We start from the raw sequence: 21,345 nt of genomic DNA, 5'->3' as shown, positions 1-21,345 counted from the left end.
AGGGAAGGTGAAGCTAGCAATCAAGTGGGGTTTAAGCAACAACTTGATGTTCTTGCAATGCAATGGATTGGGATTTAAGGCACCTTCTGTAATAGGAGAAAGTTGAATAAAATAGTCTGGCATGAGAGACTTGAGATTGAGTTAGGAGAGATGGAGGGAGATTAAGATGAGATCATGACTTTGGATTAGTTGGAGATATGACATTAGATTTGAGGCAATTTTAACCCAGTGGTTAGCCAAAACAACTCATGTATAATTATAAAGATTGGTATAAACTTGATGAGAAAATTAATAATTAACCATTTGTCTACTAATACGCAAGCAAGCAAGCAGCTAGCAGCAGTAATATATGTATATTATACCATTTAACTGTGATTATGTATATGACGGATAAGCAGTTTTTAGGCTGCCGACGATGGATGATAGTATTAATTAGTAGGGTATAAATAAACTGTAAATAGACATATCAAATCATCCTGCATCTTTCCATCTGAAAGTTTGAATCGAGAGAGAAGTCCCTGTGCTTCGCTTTCCTTAAAGATCCTTATGCCGATACGAGCCGACACTGAGGATACTAATCTACCCATCCCCAGCTTTTCCAAATATAAAGAAAAGATCACGATTTGACCTCAACCTCAACCTCAACCTCAACCTAAGGTTATCATTTATTCTGCCCTTTAAACTATCACTGAATTTTATTTTGTTTTGTTTTTCTTCGCTGCCCGTGGAGATTACATCAATCAACTTCACTCCAAGAAAGATCGACGAATGAAAAATTAATTAATTCCTTGCTAGGTATATACATATACATACATATTATTTTCTGGTTGGAGTAATTAATTAACTTATTACAAACGAACTTTGTAGTAAGGTAATTAAGGTGCGTTTGTGTGTGTGTGTGTATATATATATATATGGGGTAATTAAGGTGAAAAGTAGTTAGATTACGTTGATGATGGTCGTTATTTGTTTGATGGGGACCGGATATATACAAAGACATGAAAATGCATTGTAGGTTAATTTGTAAGCTAGCTGAGACGGGCCGCTCCCTCTCCGCCGCCCGACCAAAGCAACCATGGGTCCCACTTTTTGTCTTGGAAAAATAGAAAAAAAAAAAAAAGTGGAGATGGGGGGAAGGCGGATAAATTGTGTGGTCCATGATCCCATACCATGGGACTAGGATCGTACAAGAATCCAAGCTTTTTTCACAGAATTAATTCTTTCATAATTAGGAATATATATATATATATATATATATATATATATATATATATATATATATATATATATAATCCAAACTAATAATAATAATCGAAAATGTTGGTATATATATATATATAAAATGAAGGGAAATTAGAGATGATAGAATATGATATTGGAAGGGTTGCTAGCTAGCTAGGTAGAGAGCTCTCTGGGATTGGCATTGTTGTGGGCTTGAAGATCTTGCATCGTACGTGAGCTTGACGATGACATATGCCTCCTTTGGAAAGGAAGCATGCATCATAGTGACTCCTCTTTGAAGTTAGGCAAACCAATATTGGCCACATCATTATTTTAACTTGCCTTTATTGGTTCAACATTAAGGCCTATTACGAGGTGGCGTGACCTCTACTTGCCTTGTCTTTGTGTATTGCATCATTGATTCCTTTGCCATCATCAACTAATTAAAGTATGTCAAACACCAAATATATACATACACACACACACACACACACACACACACACACACACACATATATATATATATATATATATATATTTATCACACCTTCTATGAGGTGTGTAATATAATTAATTAATCTGCTAGTTAGCTAGTAGTGAATTATTTATTGCAGCACAAGGAAAGAGTACTTTAATTCTTACTTCTTGATCAGCACATAGGTGGTCTCTTACTATTAGGGGAATTGACAAGTTACCTTGTCTTATTGTTACAGACACATGAATTAGTGATTGACCTTTTAATTTGCTAATTAACTAAGGAGATTCCTTCCCAAATTCTAAGCTTTCATCATTGATAGGTAGAAAGGTAAAAGAAGGAGCACAAATGATCTCATGACAAGCGACGAGAGGAAGGTAAATTAAAGAGATCATCGGAAAGATATGGTCTGAAATGCTAGCTAGTTGTGTCCCATGATACATATATATATATATATATATATATATATATATATATATATATATATATATATATTATATTTCACCTCTAGCTTGTCCACAAGTCTACATTGGTAATTAATTAAGGTGGATCATCAACTCATCCATTTTACTTCTTGGACAAGGGTTGTAATGAGAGATACACACGTAGCACTGCGCGCTATCTACAGCCGTACACATATACGTGGAAGCGAAGCATTGGATTTTAGAGATCCATAAAAATGCAAACAAACTTATTAAAAGTACGTAGGAGATATAGTGAAAAGTAATAAGATTTGGTTTGACTAGAGCTATATATACTAGCTCTTTCCCGACAGCATGCACCTAGCTAATACCTTTTGAAGTTAATTAATTAACTAATCACTTCGATCCATCAACTCATGGAATCCACTTGCTATATATATATGTTACATATGTACATGCTGCAGTAATGAATAGTAATGCAATGGTAGAGATAGATGGATAATGTAGTATATATATATATATATATGTACATGTCCGTAATAAAATGAGGTAGGTATATATATATGTGCCCGCCGGGTTAAACTCGTTGACGGCAAAGAAAGTGTCGGCACGAGCTAGTGGAGATGAGGGAAACGTCCAAATCTTCTCTTCAACTGGCTGGATGGATCGTTTGTCCACTCTGGGGAGAGAGAGAGAAAAAAAAAATCTTAATTAATTTCCCTTGTAGAAGATGTGATAACTAAGTTCTAACAAATCAATGCTCACCTTTCTCATGTCCTTTTTGACCTTTGCTATCGTAAATGATGCTCGATGGCACGTGTCATGCATTTAGTTTTACAAGTTAGACATCAACTAGCTAGTTAGCTGTGTCCTCCTCGGTCCTCACTCATCCATGACACCGTCCATCATAATATCATATTTGCACATATATATTAATTGTTTAGGAACCTTGAGAGTCAAAGAAGAAGAAGAAAAGAGCTAGAGCATAGCTACATGAGTGTATATATATATATATATATATATATATATATATATATATATATATATATATATATATGGATGGATACACGTTGCATGGCGGACCTAGGTAGCTGTGGCAGACAACTAGACATGCATCATGCATGCCCGGGTAGTAATTAATTTTATAGCCCACCAAGGTTGTTTAAAAATCTAAGTCAGACCGAGACCAAATTGGACATGCATACTGGTGGATCGGCTTGGCATGAGTACGTGCAGGTGCAGCAGGCTCAACGTTTCATGTTACAGTCAGAAAGTGACTCCACTAAGAAGGATTGAGCTCTAGTGGCCCAACAAATCCAAGAGCCCACTCACTGGTCAATGGCTTCCACTGCAAAATTCTTAGGCCGTCTGAGTATTCAGGAATCAGGATAGTCTGCTCGATCACCAAATGATGCTGGAAAAGCTTCTCGGACCGACCTCGTTTTCAGTTTAAGACGCACCTACTACAGGCAGGCGGCTTGCCCCTCTTAAAAGACGCACAGACAAGATGCTCTACCCTTTCTTGGTTGCACCCACTTCTCTCATAGGGTGTGTGTGTGTCCTTTCTTTTTGGCAACAAAAATTGGGTCTCCTTTTAATTTGTTCGATCGCGGAACAAATGACTTCTCCCTCAGTAATAAAATTTCTTCCTGCTTTCTGGCCTTCCAACCAGTAATCTATCCTCTCAAAATTCTTGCAACATCATATGGCTAAAAAATTTACACCCTACCACTTTAGCTAAGGTCAACCAGGTCAATGCCGTTTATCTTCCCTTGTCATCTTTGGCCCTAACCTTCGAGTTAGACACAGTTGTTTAACGATTCTCCCTTTCGAGCTCTTCTACCTCAGCTTCTTTCTCTCTGTCATTCTCCTCAATTCTATCAAACCTACTTAGTTCACCGGTATATGAAAAATAAATTTATAGAAAAAAAAATAGATTTTTCTTTGGATGACTAACCTTAACCGAATTCACACTGAAGATCTTAGTAAGGAAAGACCTTGCGAGGACTTCTCATGTCCTCTTTGTAGGAAAACACTCATCCACCTTCTTAATTACGTTTCGTCCAACCTCTTTGGGATTCCCTCCTCATCGACAGCTTTCTTCTATCCATGCTTGCATCTAGAGAGCGATTGATCACTTGTTTAGTATCTTATAACAATTAGTTTGGAAAGAATATAGTAACAAAATCTTTTGAAGAGAAGCCCTTACTATTTATGGTCTTAGGATCTCTTAATTAGATATTTAGAAGTATGAGAAGCTCTCATTTTCTTATTGCTCTAAGATAAACTCTTATGAATTGTTTTAATCACATTAGGCTTACCCATCCACTTTCTCTGACTCTCTATTATTTGTCATATATTTTTTTAAATAAATATAATTGAGCTAAGTCCACTTTCCTTATAAAAGTAAAATAAATAAATTAGCGAGCCCGTCTCACCTCACCTCGTGAGAAAAGCTTTATTTCAATATTCATTTTCATATTTTTAATCTTTTCACGCCAGCAATAAGGCAACATATATATATATATATATATATATATATATATATATATATATATATATATATATATATATATTAAACCATTTAATTTATTGACCATGGCCTTCGAATTGAATTTGTGTCTATATATATACATTTATAATAAAATGTTGAATTTTTTTTTTTAGTGCTCTACAACTTAACTTATGTGAAATGTTAATCAATTTAAGGTTTTTTTATATATTTTTTAAATATGGGAGTATGATTTGACGACGCGTCTAAGACTGGAATTAATGTTTTTAGTATTAAAGTTTGGTGAGCGGGTTAGTTGGGTAAATAGATTTTGTGGGAAGGGCAGTTTGGTAATAAATAAAAAAACTGTGATGAATTGCCGACAGTCTAATATTCTGTACTCAAGCTTTCAAAGTCATATAACGTATTTTGTGATCATGAAAACACAAATGTGCTTAATTTCCGTGGGATCGATATCCTCTTTTTTTTTTTCTCTTGGTCCCAATCAACCAATACCAACCTTTAGCTTACGTCCCTTTCCAATCTGGCATATATGCATGGGAGGAGATGTGTGACTTCAAGAACAACAACAACAAAATTAAAAAAAAAATGGACATAGAGATCGGAGAATAAACATATAGAGTGCATTACAACCAAAGAAAATATTATGTCTGAAAACGCTGCAGATCTTCATGTTAATTACTTGCCACATAGGCCTGGGTAAAATGTTAGGTGCATTAATTCCTTCAAAAAAGAAAAAGAAATTTTTTTTTTTGATTACCTACTTCTTGAGAATATCTGTATTACAATTACTTTTTCTCAAAATAAATAATTACAATTGCTTTCTTCCAAATCTTCCTAACATATTACTATAGCTAACATATCCCATCCTGCTGCTTTATTATGATTGCAAATACTCTTGCCTCCATCTCTTAGTGGCTCGTTGCTAACAACTAGTTCTTGTTTTTTCTTTCTTTCTTCTTCTTCTTCTTCTTCTTCTTCTTTTTATATTTTTTGTGTTCAAGGTTTACAACATGTTCAATTGTTGCTTTCCGACTTCTTTCCTACAATTAGCCACATCTACCAAGTCAAAAAGCGCCTACAACAAGTGTGCAAGAGTAACACAGAAAAAAAAAAAAAAAAAAAAAACTGAAGAAGAAAAAGCACCAAACTAAACTACAAACTTTCATGATTAAGATAACGTAATCATGATGTGAAAAGAACGCTACGATACAATAATTCAACGTTTTTGAGTTTAGACAGATCTATGCTGATTCAATGCGTTATATGTATTCAAACATTTAGAATCGCCGACACGAGTTAATTAATTATCAGGTTCATCACCCTACCCTGTCTTTCTTATTTCTTGATCTGGAAACATTTTAAATTGGTTGTCAGTAGCTGTCATTTGTGTTTGTGCTTCTAATTAATTTATAGATGGACCATTCTATTTGAAGCTTTCCCTAGGATTAGTCTCCGTCGGTTCTAAGTTTTATGTCTGTCTGTGACAAACCCAACCCGGCCCGTTGAATCTTGGCACTCAAATGCTTGTTTTTCTGGGTCTTGCTCTTAATTTTCGCTTTGCTTCTTCTTTGATCCCAATTAAGGTTTTTGTAAGGTTGTTGACCTTAATCTATTTCAGTCGCACGAGTGCTTTAATTTGGAGTCTTACTGTTAATTGTACTTGTCTTGTGCTTTACAATAACCACATTCTTGACAGCCTCTTACGTACGAGGTTAGCAACTGATGCTATCACCATTCGTTCACTAGGATCTGTAGGAAATTAAAGAGAGTAGTGTCATCGCACATTCAAAAAAAAAAAAAAAATTTCCAACGAAATCTAAATATCTGGGGCATTGATCAAATAGCCTAATTTTGGTTGTTGTGATTAAGTTAGACTTGGATAATACTAAAAATAATTTGAAGGGACGCCACATATAGACAAGACGAGACACTTCAAGATTATGGGCTGAAGTGTTTTAGAGTACAACATGATAATAAATGGGAATCAGAGAATGAGAGCAGTTTTCCTTGATATCTAAGTCGTCCTACCGAATCAGTAGCATTAAGGGTCTCGTTGGCTTGCAACTAGGAACTTAAAGGTAGGCTCTACTCCGTCCGAGGCATTCATTCCCTATAGGAGGACGCTTGTGAAAACAAAGTGTTAAAAGGTGTCCATTAGTCTCAGAAGAAGTGTCTTTGTGTGAGCTTGAGAACTGAGTAATATAAGAATATATTGAGAATTTCTAGTATAAAAGACATTTTTTTCTTTTGTCACCACTATACTTTAATTGCGAGAGCACTAATTTTATTTTGTGAAAAAAGTAGAGCAATCATATGGACTCATAGCCCACAAAAGGCTAAGTTATGATAGTAATGTCACTTTTAATACCACTAAAATTAAAATACTTTTAACACCAAAGTATATGGCTAACAATACTCACACCCAAGATGTGCAAATATATAAAAATATAAAAATCTAAGAGAAAGATCTATAAGAATAACTAAAACACAAGATAAATCCAAATGTGATCTACGAACATGGCACAGAGAAGAATATCCCACTATCAAGAATATAAGATAAAGTACATGGATCTCACTTTTCTCCTACTATAGGAATACAACATACCATAATAGAGGACCTTTTCTTTTTTTAATTTTCAAGAGAGTCTGTATTTCATTTCCAATTGATCTAATTCCAAATACAAATTTCTCCCATGAGTACCAAACAACAAACATATGAAACCTATGAGATCCAACACACAACGGTCAAAAATGAAGATCTTTCTTTGAATTGAAATGCAACGGTATGATCAGAGTACTTGAAAGATAAGGGCTACTAGAATAGCAGCACTTTCAATTCCTTTAAGCTCTCCTCCGACGCACCACTGCTCCTAGAATAGCGGGATCCACCATCCATAGCTATACCGTATCAGCCTTTGCCATGGCTATACCCATCGCCATAGCTATCGCCTCCATAGTGTTAGATCGCCGTAAACCTTTTTTGCTCCACTCTCTACAAGGCTTGAGGAGAGTACCGCATTAAATCTTTGATAAGATGGTTTCTTCTAAATTTTCTTTTTTCTGCAAGCCTTTTTTAAGCTAATAATAAGATGTTAATTACCACAGCAATCCAATCTTGGTTTTAGTATAATTTGTCTAGAAATGAATTCAGTGGTTCAATGAAAATTAAATGCACTCTATAAAATATATACACTAGAAGGTGTAGGGTACCATGACATGTAAATTTAAGCAGCAGACTTGATTTGACCTCCTCAAAATAAGGGAGACTTAAAATCCTAGTCTAATTAATATCTGGCCTGCAACACTAGTGTTAGATTAATATGCATCTTTGTCTGCAGACCACTAGAGTTGAGTAAGACTGGGCGGATGCAACAAAGTAATCCGTTATATTTCAATCGCTCAAAAGTTGGAAAGGCATTATATTAATATGCCCAGGGCGACTAACGTCCTTTGAAACATAACAAATATCTAATTAGCTAGCCAACATATATTACAACCACAAAATCTCAAAATAAACACAGGACAAGTAACCCTGGCAAGAAGCCTCTCTCTCTTAAGCTTCTATATTCCTTGCCCAAGAACTGGCCATGGCCAACTCATTCCTCTTCTTCTTCTTCTTCTTCTACCTCTCAATACTATGCTCATCATCGGATACATGGTCACTAAAGACATCCATTAACAAATGGAATCCAATCCAATGCTCCCATCCCTCTCCCGTCCCTACATGCAGCTCCTACCTCTACGTCGTCCCCCGCGGCCGCTCCCCCTCGAATATAGCCGCCGTCTTCTCAGCTAACGCATCGCTGATCGAGACGGTCACCCGGCCCAGTGGCACGGTCGACTTGTTGGTACAAGTCCCATGCGGGTGCGAGGCAGCGGTCGGCGTCGACGATGGTGCGGTATACACTGCCTTATTCCACAACACCAATTACACCGTGAAGGCCGGCGACACGGCGACAAACGTCACGGAGACGGTCTTCAGCGGGCTGGCGTGGAACCTTAAGGAAAATCTGACGGCAGAGAATACGGTGACGGTGAACTTGCCGTGCAGCTGCTCCACCTATAACTCCGGGCATTTAGCGGCGTCGTATGCGGTGCAGGATGGGGACACACTGACCATCATAGCTATGTTGCTAGATTCGGACGTGGAGGTGATTGAGAAGGTGAATTTTAATGCAACTGCCAACCTTAACTTCATCAGACCCGGAATGCTGTTGTTTGTGCCCATGGGAATCAAAGCCTCACCACCACCACCTTCTAAGAAAGGTGATCAGTAGTATTAGCGTTTAATATATATATATCACTCTCGTGTTCATCGCACTTCTTCATCCGTAACAGGGCCTACTGCAGTGATAGTGTCTATATTCGTATCAGCTACCTTCCTGGTAATTTTTAGCTCTGCAATTTTGCTCCATCGGAAAAGGCGATCCGATGGGAAAAATATGGAAGAAATCCCAAAGAAGCGGCTGGGAAATAACCTTAGCATCAGTATCGCTGCCTTGGAGAGTCACTACCTTCCTAACAAGAATCTGGAAGGTCAGACTATACATATAGTACCCAACTTTCTATGCACTTTCTTCATCTCAGGGTATGACGGACGAGTTCTAATGAGTCAGTATAACTAATAGGCTTTCAACAATTCGAGTCGGAGAGGCCTGTAGTCTTTAGCTTGGAGGCAGTAGAGGAAGCCACAGCCAATTTTGATGAGAAGAGAAAGATTGGAGAGGGTGGATATGGCAGTGTATACCACGGAATATTAGGGAAGCAGGTGATACAACTTTAAAATAGCATATTCGATCACATCATTCATCATAATCATCATCCTGCTGGGAAAAGCCTGTAAATACACAAACGAAGCCCCATTTAAGCCTTATAATTCGTTGTTTTCTGCTGCAGGAAGTTGCGATAAAAAAGATGAAGGCATGCAAGTCTAAGGAATTCTTCGCTGAGCTGAAGGTGTTATGCAAAGTGCATCACATAAATGTGGTATGTTATCGGCTTGCTTAGTGGAGCTATCGGAAAGCTTTTAACACGATTCTTCCGTCGAAAGATACTGATGAAAGCTTCTATTAGCTAGGTTGAGTTGAATGGTTACACTGCTGGGGATGACCACCTATATCTAGTCTATGAGTATGTCCAGAATGGTTCCCTAAGCGACCATCTCCATGACCCTTTGCTGAAAGGTAAGTAGAAAATAAGTAGCATATGTAAATATACATGCACATGCTTGAACCAATCATGGTTATCAGACATATAGCACATCACATAAGCCGAAACAGGTCATCAGCCACTATCTTGGAATGCAAGAATACAGATTGCATTAGATACTGCAAGGGGTATCGAGTATATTCATGACCATACAAAAGCATGCTATGTGCATCGTGACATAAAGACGAGTAACATTCTCCTGGACAATGGGCTACGAGCAAAGGTGAAAGATCAGTGTTTCTGATGTGTAAATCCAACTACTCTCAGAAGAAGTGCATCATAAGTCGATAAAATTACATTACCTGTTACAGGTTGCAGATTTTGGGCTGGCAAAGCTTGTAGAGCGCAGCGATGAGGAAGAATGCTTTGCAACTCGTTTGGTTGGCACTCCTGGCTACCTCCCACCTGAGTTAGTGTCATTATACAATTGTCATGTACTTCTAACCAGAAAGGCCACCATTTCATTTAACCTGCAACATAATACTGGAAAGCTTTTGGCAGGTCGGTCCTCGAGCTCCAGATGACCACCAAAACCGATATTTTTGCATTTGGAGTCGTCCTTGCGGAGCTGATAACAGGATATCGTGCCCTCATTCGAGAAAACAAGGAACCCAGCAAGATGAAGTCACTGGTCTCAATAGTAAGTTCTTCACAAGATCTCATTCAATAGAACACTCGATCATAAGCATTAATCTATTTGAATAAAAAGTAAGAAATAATATCATCACATTGAGAGCAGATGAAAAAGGTTTTGGAAGATGATGATCCACAGATTTCTTTGGAGGCAATGATAGATAATAATTTAAACAGCAATTACCCGATAGAGGAAGTACACAAGGTTTGTACAATTTTCTGAGGATCTGTAAGTAAACTAATACATGCAGGCAATGTACCTAGTTCTCTGTTCTTTAAATGCTAACAGAATATTTGCTTTCCCATCTCCTTTTAGATGGTAGACATTGCATTGTGGTGCTTGAGAGATGATCCAGTGGAACGACCAGAAATGAGGGACATCATGGCTATTCTCTCTCAGATTCATTTGGCTTCTATTGAGTGGGAAGCTTCACTAGGCGGCAACAGTGAAGTCTTCAGTGGCATCTTTAATGGAAGATGAGAAACCAATCTCATCTAGTAGAGAGGAGAAGAAAAGAATATATCCTCTACCTTGTTATTTCCTACCAAAGAAAAATGGCATAAAATGAGCAAAGTTAGAGAACTGTATTGAAAGTAAAACATGTTGCAGAGATCTGCTACTAAAGTGTCAATTTCTAGTGGCTTGATTCAATGAATTTCCAAAGAGTATGTTTATGACAAACACCACAGCTATAGAATGACTGGTTTCCTGAAAAAGTTAGGTGACGAAGTAAAGTATGCCAAAATTTATCTTGACTGATTTCTCCACAACTATTAAAGTGCGAAGACTTGGAAGACTGACGTGAATTTGAAATTTACAAGCCATTGAAAAGTAAAAGAAACAAGATATTCACACTACGACACTGCAAAGAGCTTGTCATTGTCATCTTTCTTCATTTATGCAGATGCTTGATGCTTCAATAATTGAGTGGTAAGAACAAGAAGCATAACAAGCCATTATAGTTTTTAAAGAGTGTCAAGAAGAGCACATTGCAGGGTTTTCAAATTATCCTCACATTACAGTTTCTGTTTTGTTAGGCTCTTCAGTTGACTTCGATTCATTTGGCATCCAGAAAGAAAGAGCAGTTGATGCAGCTGCAAACATTGCCCGACGCGGAGCCCACTTTAAACAAGTCACAGGACCAATGTAACTGTTCCAGCAGGCTACCTGCGAAACAGAAAATCATCAAAATGCATGTTGCACCATTAAGAGGAAAATTAAAAAAGTACCTCATTCCTCATGCTGATATTCCAAGCATGCAGAGTGCCATCTCCAGATCCTGTGAAAATGCAACCAGGTGTTATGCTCCTGATATCTACTGTACAAATATAAGATAGTGCAGTTCCTCAGAAGGGGAGCAAAGAAAACATTAAGACACTGCAACAAGATGCTAACTACAAATTGTAGTAGTAAAAGCAAAAGTATAAAGAACCTCTTGGAAAGAAGAAAGTGCTGCACATAATATACCTTCACAGATAATCTAGTTCTAATGTTTTGCAAGAGCATGCTAATGAAGAAAAAATGATACATCAAATGATCAAACCCAATCTTTAACTGATTGGTTGCTGGACTCTCTCAGGCTAAAAGTAGAACAACTAAAATCCAAGGAACAAAATAAAACATCTTAATTACATACACATAGAAAAGAGAACAACATAACATGAAAAGCATGTATGAAATGACCTGAGACTACATATTGCCCATCTGGAGTAAAAGCAGCCTCAGTTGTTAAATTAGGAGATGGTTCAAGACTAAAGCCACACCGCTGCATATCAGAAAACAAGATGATTACAGCTCAGGTACTTCTGGGAATATTGCAACTTTAAATTGAAAAGCAAGCACAGAAAAGATTTGTATGCAAATAAGAACTCTATAGGCAAAATAGTGTATCAATAGCTAATAAAGAAGAAAGGAGAACTATCTTGGTAAGGAGAAAGAAGAGGTCATGAATTTCCCCCTAAAGATCAAGTTGATTCATTAAGTAAAAAAACTTTAATAGCCAATATTCCTTCTAAGGATAAACCCAGATTAATGCCATAAGTTGGGCATGATCGAAATAGATAAATAGTAGGCAAAACCTATGGAGTTTATCATCGTCATTATCTTCCTAGCCATTTCCTTCAGGATGGACCAGAACTAGCATAACTCACAGTTGAGAATGCTTCTAATGAGTTGGTCAAACTTTATAGTCTGACGGTCAATATAAGCCCACCTTCTAAAAAATGGAACATAAAATGATAAAACTAGACTACTAGAGCAATGCAAAATCAGGCAAGAAGGGGATCCATGAGTTCTATTTGTATATTTGGACAACCTTCTCTCCTCCATATGCATCCAGAACATATACATTGTTGTTTGTTGTCGTCAAAAGCATAGACTTGCCATCATTGCTGAATTTGATATCACACACCTCAGCTGTATCTCCGCCAACCAAGAAGGTGTCAAATGGACCCTGAATTGGAGATAAAGCTCAAGATATTAATGCCACAATGGTTACAGCCTTACAGGAGTAATTGATTTTAACCATTTGCTACCGACCTTGTCATATGAACGGGAATCAAATAGCTTAATAGCACCACCTTCAAATGCCACCGCAAAGACAAGTCCTTGTTGATCATATGCAACAGTAGGCCTTCCACGTAACCGCAGAATCCCCTGAGGACTAAAAGTATGAATAGTGTGTTTTTACCTCTTTCTCCAACAGAATAATTTCTTCATAACTGATGGAAACATTGCTTAAAATTTTCACAAAGCAATAACAAGGATTGGAAATCCAACCTGGCAAGCATTTACACGAAGATCCCACATTCTCACGCTATGGTCTAGTGATCCTGACATGAAGCTATCATTTACTGGGGACATGCAGAGAGAAATAACTCTGCAATTGAAATTAAAGAACTTAGATGTGATCCTCTAAACAATGTGGTAACTAAATGGCCAAAGAACTCCTACCTATCTTTGTGCCCCTTGAAATATCGTAGGCATCGATTGTCATACAATGAAAGATATCGGAGTGGTTCGGCTGAACAAATGAGAAATAAATATAAGTTGCAACTTTTTTTTTTACTAAGGAAATATCATTCAAAGTAGATAATCTGTGTCTGATGTAAAATATCCACCATTTGAAGACTCCAAATTGTATCTTGAAGAACATAAAATGGAATTTGGATGATGAGTAAAGCAAACTCGATCAGCACCATGCTTCTTATGATATGTCATCTTTAACAACCTGAAGAGTAATTAGTACATGCTAAAGACAGATCACAACACCAAATAAATATTGTAAAGAAAAACAAGGCGCTCTTATCTATTCCAAAGGATTCCACCTTATATATTTATAGTGGTTGGGAAGGACATTTTATAACACTTACAACTGGCACTACGATTTAGTAAGTCGGGCGTAATACTCACGTTGCACTTGCAATATTATAAAGGCGTATGGAATCATCTTCACTTGCAGTGATCAGTAGGTCTTCTTTGCGATGAAAATCAAGTGAACTTATTTTCCCGACCTGTAAATGGTGAGAATTAGACCCTTAAAACATAAAAAACCATGCAATTATTTATATGATAACTGAAATAAGAAAAAGAATATAGGTAGGTAAAATGTGCTAGTAGAATAAAGCCTTACACAGATTTGGGTGGTTGCCATGACTCCCTTATGTACAGGTAGAAAAAAAATTATATTCTTTCTTTAAAATAAAATTATGATCCATGAGTCTCCAAGAGCTTCATTGAAGGTAGTTTGTTACAAGTCTACTCACAAGGAACACTTTTTGTACCCATTATGAAAGGACTCAATGAAGCCCCTAGATTTCTGAAATTTCACTCAGCATATCGTTAAGGTTTTTTTGCCCGAAAGTTATATAAGTTATTAAAAAAGATTAATCTTATAAGGAGGACAAGAAAAGGGCTCAGTTAATCCACCGGAGCATCAACACACCTAGTAACAATGATGAAAAAAATTTAATCATGTGATTATTTCATATTTTCCTATGCATATTAGACCTTGCATGGCAACTATAACTTTCAGTAGAATTTAGAGAAATAAGTATTATTTATAATTTTTTAACATGAATAGATGTAAAACTTTGTTGACATTTATAAAACTTTATGTTTAGCATTTCGAATACTTTAAATATGGTTTAGTGTTTTTTATTTTCATCCAAGTGACCTAATTTGCACCCCTAAAAAAGTTCCTGGATCTTCAGGAGATTCCAGAGATATATGTTGGGACATAAGATGAAGAAGATCTTCCTTAAGAAAGCCAGCAAAAGGATGCGCCCAAATTGAAAGAACCACATCAACCATACTAGTAGAAAGAACAAATAAAGACAATTATAATGGGAAATCGAAACTCACAAAGTCATTGAAGACGGCTCCGACGGCCATACTGCGCACGATCTCATCGTTTAATCCTGAGATGGACATCTACTTCTATAGCGTCTCCTCTCCTATCCGATTCCAGTTTATGAATCAAAAGAAAGGAAAAAAAAAACAGGGGTGGGGGAAAGAACGAACGAAAGGATAGCAATAGCGCTCTGAGGGTTTAAGGAAGATCGGGCGATATCTATATAGATCCGAGTAAGTTAATTGACTCGAGTTACATACGTGAATGCGGCTCATTTAAATTGGACCCAAGACTCTTTTAGTCTTTGGCTATTTAGCCACACTATCTGATCTCTGCCAGCCCGCCCCCCCTTCGATTAGTCGGAGTGAGACTAGAGGCGACGCACCTGGCTAACACGTGGCGTTCTCTAATTGGATAGGTTGTGTCTCATAGGGTGCACCCGCTTACCCTTTCGGACATTTTCCTGGATTGCAACTCCTTTTCTCAGATCAGAAACTCTCGGTTTCCTCTCCATCACCGTCTCGATCTCTTTCTTCGATTCATCCAGTTCGAGCTGCAAAGAATAAGAAGAAGAAGAAGAGGAAGAGGAGAGGCGGCCTTGGAGAGATCGCTCTTCTAAAAGGGATGGTAATTGAGGTCAAAGCCAGATCCAGATCCCGGATCTGATAGCAGAGCACACCTGATCCATGGCAGGCGCCGTGTCGGCGCTGTTCCTCTTGGACATCAAGGGTCGAGTCCTCGTGTGGCGGGACTACCGCGGAGACGTCTCCGCTACTCAGGCCGAGCGATTTTTCACCAAGCTCATCGAAAAGGAGGTAAAGATCCTCTCCGATCCGATTCTCTGGAACTCGTTTATTTTAGGAATTAGAATTGTTCTGCTTCCCGGAAATTGCGGATCTGGGTTCGTTTCTAGATATAATAACCATAGACGATGGCAGGGTGATACGGAGTCTTACTCGCCGGTGGTGTATGATGATGGAGTGACGTTCATGTTCATACAGCACAATAATGTCTTCCTGATGACTGCGTCCAGGCAGAACTGCAATGCCGCCAGTATTCTTCTGTTTCTGCATCGCGTCGTTGATGTAAGCTATCCTTATTATTAGTCTTATAATTGTGTCATTAGACTTGTGAAACAAGTTTGCGTTTCTTCACCTTTGGATAATTAATTGAAAGTGATGGATTGGTTGCAGGTTTTCAAGCATTATTTTGAAGAGTTGGAGGAGGAATCTTTAAGAGATAATTTTGTTGTTGTGGTAAGAAGAGAGAAAGATTCTAATCTGTCAAGCTGATGATTCTTATTTCTTGTCAGATTTGTGATAGGAGTACTAAATATTTCACGTTCTTCCTTTCGGAAAGGGAGGATTAGGGAAATCCTATTGATTGCTGCTTTTTCCATAGGCGGTTCCTTCCCTTAGAACCGTACTTGAGAGTTTCCTACCGGCTATAACTCAATATATTGTGAATTGCAGTATGAGTTACTTGATGAAATGATGGACTTTGGATACCCACAATATACGGAAGCTAAGATTCTCAGTGAATTCATCAAGACAGATGCTTATAGGATGGAAGTTACGCAGAGGCCTCCGATGGCTGTTACAAATGCAGTGTCGTGGCGTAGTGAAGGGATACGGTACAAGAAAAATGAGGTAGGTTTTCTTTGACCCGTTTTTGATTGAAAATTTTCAATTGACATTCACCACCTTAGACCATAATGTTAGGACATGAAATCTTGTTCTTTCAGGTGTTCTTGGATGTTGTAGAAAGTGTTAACATTCTTGTCAACAGTAATGGGCAGATTATTCGTTCGGATGTCGTCGGGGCATTAAAAATGAGAACATATTTGAGGTATGCTACACTTCATTTCTTATTTTATTTTTGAGCAGTAACATAATACCAGTTTTTTGCATTTTCCTTACCACAATGTCAAATGCTTATGATCCTGAATTCCTAATATAGTTTTGAATTGATAAAAGTGATGTTCATCAGAGAGACCAAGTCTTCGATGAGAATTGCACCATTTGAGTTCCTCGTTTTCTTTCATTAGAAGGGCAACTCTTCTTGAAAGGTCTGAAAAATCTTAGCCAACAGGAGTAATAGTATCACATTAATATTGCCTTCAAGAATGGACATCATATCCCTTCCTGATATACCCAAGAAGTTCTAGATTTACTAAATCATATCCACAGGATCCTCTGTATTTCAATCAAATTCATCAAAATAATATTTGATACATAGTTGTTATGCAGGGGCAATTGATATACAATATTATCTTTTCCAGATAAGCTAGTGTGGTGGAGTTTGTGTTTCATGGGGAAGTCTCCTAGTTTTCCTAGTTTTGAAAAAAGTCATATTAAGAAGTATGTAAATGGACATGTCCTTTAGGGCATTGGCATTTTTTTCTAATGCTTTCCATATATGATAATCTGCTTGCAGAAAGCATACATTTCTCTTGTTTTTGTCCTAATACTATGTTACCTAAATTCCAATAGTTCTGTGAAGACAAAACAAGCATATGGAGAGAACATATTCTCCTATTTCCAAGTTTTTTTTTTCCTTTATCTATTTGTACCATTGTCTAGTCATACAATGAGTTGGTTGGTTGTTATATAACAGGAATTGCATTGAAAGGAAATGTTGAAATTAAAGATATCTTTGAGTACCTTGTTAGAGGTGATATGAGTATTCTTGACTCTACAATGGAGATTCCAGTTCTTTTGGCCTTACTATTATCATATAGGAGTTGCACTTGTCGCAGGAATGTGCTGTAACTGGTTTTATTCTCTGTTAGCTTTATGTTCAATGACTGGATGCAGAAAAGGTTGGAAAGTAGACTCCAACTCGTGTGAAATTGAGGATTGAGAATCGGGGATTCAAAAAGTCATGCGCTTAACATATGCAAACTTAGTGGATATAGATAAAAATGGCTGCCATTTATGGAGAAAGGAATTATTGTTGATCTTGTTATCATAGATTCTTGCTTATTAACAAAAGAAATGGACAATGATCAATGATGTATTTACTGGGATTAAGGCTTTAAATATGAATTATGGAGTAAGAGAGGTATTTCAAGGTTTCTTGTCTTTTACACTTGAACATTGGTCTTAGGCTCATGATTAGTACAAGTGCTTGTTACTTTGTATCCCTTAAAATTTTTTGTACTAATTGTTGCATACCAAGCTATCATACTTATGCTCTGTTATAAGAGCCTTGCCAACTAAGGTTTCTGTGGAAATTCATGTATGAGTTGCAATTGATGTTTCACCTGTAAAATTATTGCTGCCAAACTAGAATCATCTAGGAAGCAAGCTATCAGGTATCTATACATTGGTTCTTCATATAGATTTTAGGGTACTTCAGTACTAATGCACTAACACGAGCATATACTAATTATGACAGTTTTAATTGGCTACCACTTTTGATATAACGCTAATGAAATGAAAATGACATCAGTATTCCATGTCTTACAAAGAAAATATATGTAAATCCACTTGAATGCACAAACTGATCTTGCACATCTGTAATAAGATGAATACTTTCAACCTAGGTGTTACAGGCTCAACATCATAAAAAAATATAACTTGAAATTTTTTTGTAGATCTGATCTACTAGCTTTCTTTGTCTTTCCAGAAAGGTTGTGAATGATTAGAGATGAGTTATGTTGTCCTGAGCTTCTTTTTTTGTGAGAAGTAGGGTGTAAGAAGGTTAATTTAGGAATTTTGACATCTTTCTTAAACGGCTCAGAAAGCTTGATTGATCAGAAGTTCAGAATATACAAATCTTGGTATTGCGCTTAGTTCTGGTTCCAACCTAACTGCAAAAATTTATTACTCATGTAATGATTCTCCCCATGTACCTGCTTTATAAAGATATTCCTGGATGGTCACTCAGTAATCTGTTACCATGTTTGCATTTTTATGTACACTTAGGTTAGTAGATTACCTACACAGTGAATGGATGTATTTGGTTTTCATATTTTATTTCCTTTTATCAGTTGTTATTATAACAATATCAATGGAATGGCAATTTAATAGTCACTAATAAGCAAGTATTGGTGCAGTGGAATGCCCGAGTGCAAACTTGGGTTAAATGACAGGGTACTTTTGGAAGCTCAAGGTCGAGAAACGAAGGGAAAAGCTATCGATCTGGATGACATCAAATTCCATCAGTAAGTAGCATTTTGTTTAATTTCCTAAGTGGAATACAACCATATCATGAGTTTGTGATCACTTCTTTCTTCAATTGCTTAAACATATTCTGGTTTACGTTTTCTCAAGTTGGACCTCATAACACATTTTTTGTGAAGGTGTGTGCGTCTAGCTCGATTTGAGAATGATAGGACTATATCTTTCATTCCACCAGATGGATCTTTTGATCTGATGACCTACCGGCTCAGCACTCAGGTATCCTCTCCTTTATGGTTCACATTTAACCAACTTTTGACTTCTCTATTTCTTTTTTATAGTTCCATTGTTTTGTTAATGTACATCACCTTTCCTGCTCCTTCAGGTAAAACCTTTAATCTGGGTGGAAGCTCAAGTTGAAAAGCACTCAAGAAGTCGTATAGAGCTCATGGTAAAAGCAAGAAGCCAGTTTAAGGAAAGAAGGTCTGGTTTATCATATTCCTGTTATAAACATTTGTTCTCTCCATTGCGATGTTCTATTGTAGGAACAACCTCTTGTATAATAAGGATAAGCAATTTTGTTCATACTACCCTATCTAGACCCTGCATTGGCAAGAGTTTCATGCACTGAAACACCATTTTGTTGTGTTGTTTCAAGTCTTTTTATTAAATCAAGATTGTCATTTCTTTCTCATGCGCAGCACTGCAACAAATGTTGAAATTGAGGTGCCTGTACCTTCAGATGCTACAAATCCTAATATAAGGACTTCTATGGGTTCTGCTGCATATGCTCCAGAAAACGATGCATTGGTTTGGAAAATAAAATCTTTTCCTGGTGGCAAGGTATTTCTCCACTATCCATGGATGTAGTACTTGCAGGATGACTCACCCAGATTATTTGTGTCTTGATATTTGAGGGGATTAACAGTGTACCTAAACTGCTGTTCAGGAGTACATGTGTAGAGCAGAATTTAGTCTTCCCAGTATAACTGCAGAAGAAGCAGCACCTGAAAAGAAGGCCCCAATACGCGTGAAGTTTGAGATTCCATATTTTACTGTTTCCGGCATACAGGTACCTCCTGTATCCTTTTATCTTAATTATCAACAATTGCACAAAGAGATAGGTTCATTGAAAATATTCCAATTTGCAGGTTCGGTACCTGAAAATTATTGAGAAGAGTGGATACCAGGCCCTCCCATGGGTGAGATACATCACAATGGCTGGTGAGTATGAACTGAGACTCATCTGATTCACTCTTGACAGGTTGCGAGACAATCAGAAACCATCTCACAGAATTTGGAACAATAAACCACAATACTTGTATTTTAATGGGGCCTGTGGGGATTTTGTTGTTCTGATCCCTGTTGTCTGCCGTAGAAAGCTTCCAAACAACTTGTATTACTTCCTCTTATCTACTTGTATTGTCAAGTAGAGTTGTTCACTATGACGTGAGGCTTATTTGAGGATGTTATTATGCTTTTATTCCTTTTTTCTATTTTGATTCATTAGCCTATGTTCTACGATGGTTACTATAACTTGGTCAACTGTTATATTCATTGAGAACTATTTGTTACATTTTCTCTGGTTGGTTTTATATATTTCGATGGTAACGAGGCTATCATGGCATACCAAGAGCTATCCTAATCCTCTGTTTGTAGAAATTTAGCAACCATTGGAATTGTCCTCTCTGCTTTTCCTACGTCGTCCACATACTGAGCAAGTCTACTATAGTCGTAATATCGTGCTCTTCCAAACCTCTCAAGCAGTTGAGGATCATAGAAGTTATACGGCGTTTCAATGTATATCGCAGATAAAGCTACTTCTCTGATTTACTAGTTGCCAATAGATATAGTTCCGAGGGTCCATTTGTTTCATTTGCATGTGATTATCGTGTAATCCAATTGCTTATTAAATTAAGCGATTGATAATGAAATGTGGATTGAGCCACCACTATGGAATAATAGAACGCCTACCTGGAGGGAAGGAAAATAAATAAGAACGTCCAATATGCGTTACATATATAATCTGGGGGAGGAAGATCTCACAGACTCCCACACACAGAGAGAGAGAGAGAGAGAGAGAGAGAGAGAGAGAGGTATGGTTCCTTTTTCCACAAAATTAGAGCTATTGATATGTTAGAGCGTTTAGCAGGGATTTCTCAACAAGACTTCTGCCATTGGCTGGTCAAAACAGGCTCTTTTTGCATAGGATGATAGATTAACAAGAAAAATTGATGACTATGTTTTGAATCATTTACCGCTTACAAAAATGCTGAATAAAGAGAAAGAAATTAAGCTGCTACTTTTTTATTGCCTCTCTGAGAGAAGTAACAGCGAAAGGTAGCAGTGCCAAATGCCAGTTGATGACTCTTCTATGAATTTTACCGTGTTTATC

General features: G+C 37.2%; 3 protein-coding genes across 3 annotated transcripts; 2 read left to right on the top strand and 1 right to left on the bottom strand.

The window, feature by feature from the left end:
* The first annotated feature begins 8,220 nt into the window (after positions 1–8,220).
* Positions 8,221–10,955, top strand: LOC140795012 (lysM domain receptor-like kinase 3). The gene is made up of 10 exons (XM_073147371.1): positions 8,221–8,909; positions 9,030–9,169; positions 9,262–9,401; positions 9,530–9,619; positions 9,711–9,816; positions 9,913–10,064; positions 10,153–10,250; positions 10,343–10,481; positions 10,581–10,679; positions 10,791–10,955. The coding sequence occupies exons 1-10, from the start codon at positions 8,221–8,223 to the stop codon at positions 10,953–10,955; spliced, it is 1,818 nt and encodes a 605-aa protein (XP_073003472.1).
* Positions 10,591–15,070, bottom strand: LOC140794878 (protein ANTHESIS POMOTING FACTOR 1). The gene is made up of 11 exons (XM_073147146.1): positions 14,838–15,070; positions 13,887–13,987; positions 13,595–13,704; positions 13,428–13,497; positions 13,254–13,353; positions 13,014–13,130; positions 12,790–12,927; positions 12,159–12,240; positions 11,705–11,754; positions 11,491–11,642; positions 10,591–11,016 (listed from the first exon to the last, which is right to left on the bottom strand). Exons 1-11 carry the CDS (start codon positions 14,904–14,906, stop codon positions 11,010–11,012), a joined length of 996 nt encoding a protein of 331 aa, XP_073003247.1. The 5' UTR covers positions 14,907–15,070; the 3' UTR covers positions 10,591–11,009.
* A 12-nt stretch (positions 15,071–15,082) lies between these two features.
* LOC140794877 (AP-1 complex subunit mu-2) lies at positions 15,083–20,526 on the top strand. The gene is made up of 11 exons (XM_073147145.1): positions 15,083–15,641; positions 15,765–15,911; positions 16,020–16,082; positions 16,299–16,475; positions 16,571–16,674; positions 18,887–18,994; positions 19,133–19,229; positions 19,336–19,433; positions 19,652–19,793; positions 19,900–20,022; positions 20,102–20,526. Exons 1-11 carry the CDS (start codon positions 15,513–15,515, stop codon positions 20,198–20,200), a joined length of 1,287 nt encoding a protein of 428 aa, XP_073003246.1. The 5' UTR covers positions 15,083–15,512; the 3' UTR covers positions 20,201–20,526.
* Positions 20,527–21,345: the final 819 nt, after the last annotated feature.

Source organism: Typha latifolia, chromosome 9 (assembly GCF_019914945.1).
Source record: "Typha latifolia isolate L0001 chromosome 9, TyphaL0001v2, whole genome shotgun sequence".
Lineage (NCBI taxonomy): Eukaryota > Viridiplantae > Streptophyta > Magnoliopsida > Poales > Typhaceae > Typha > Typha latifolia.
Note: the sequence above shows the minus strand (reverse complement) of the source record. Positions and strands in the feature narration are given on the sequence as shown.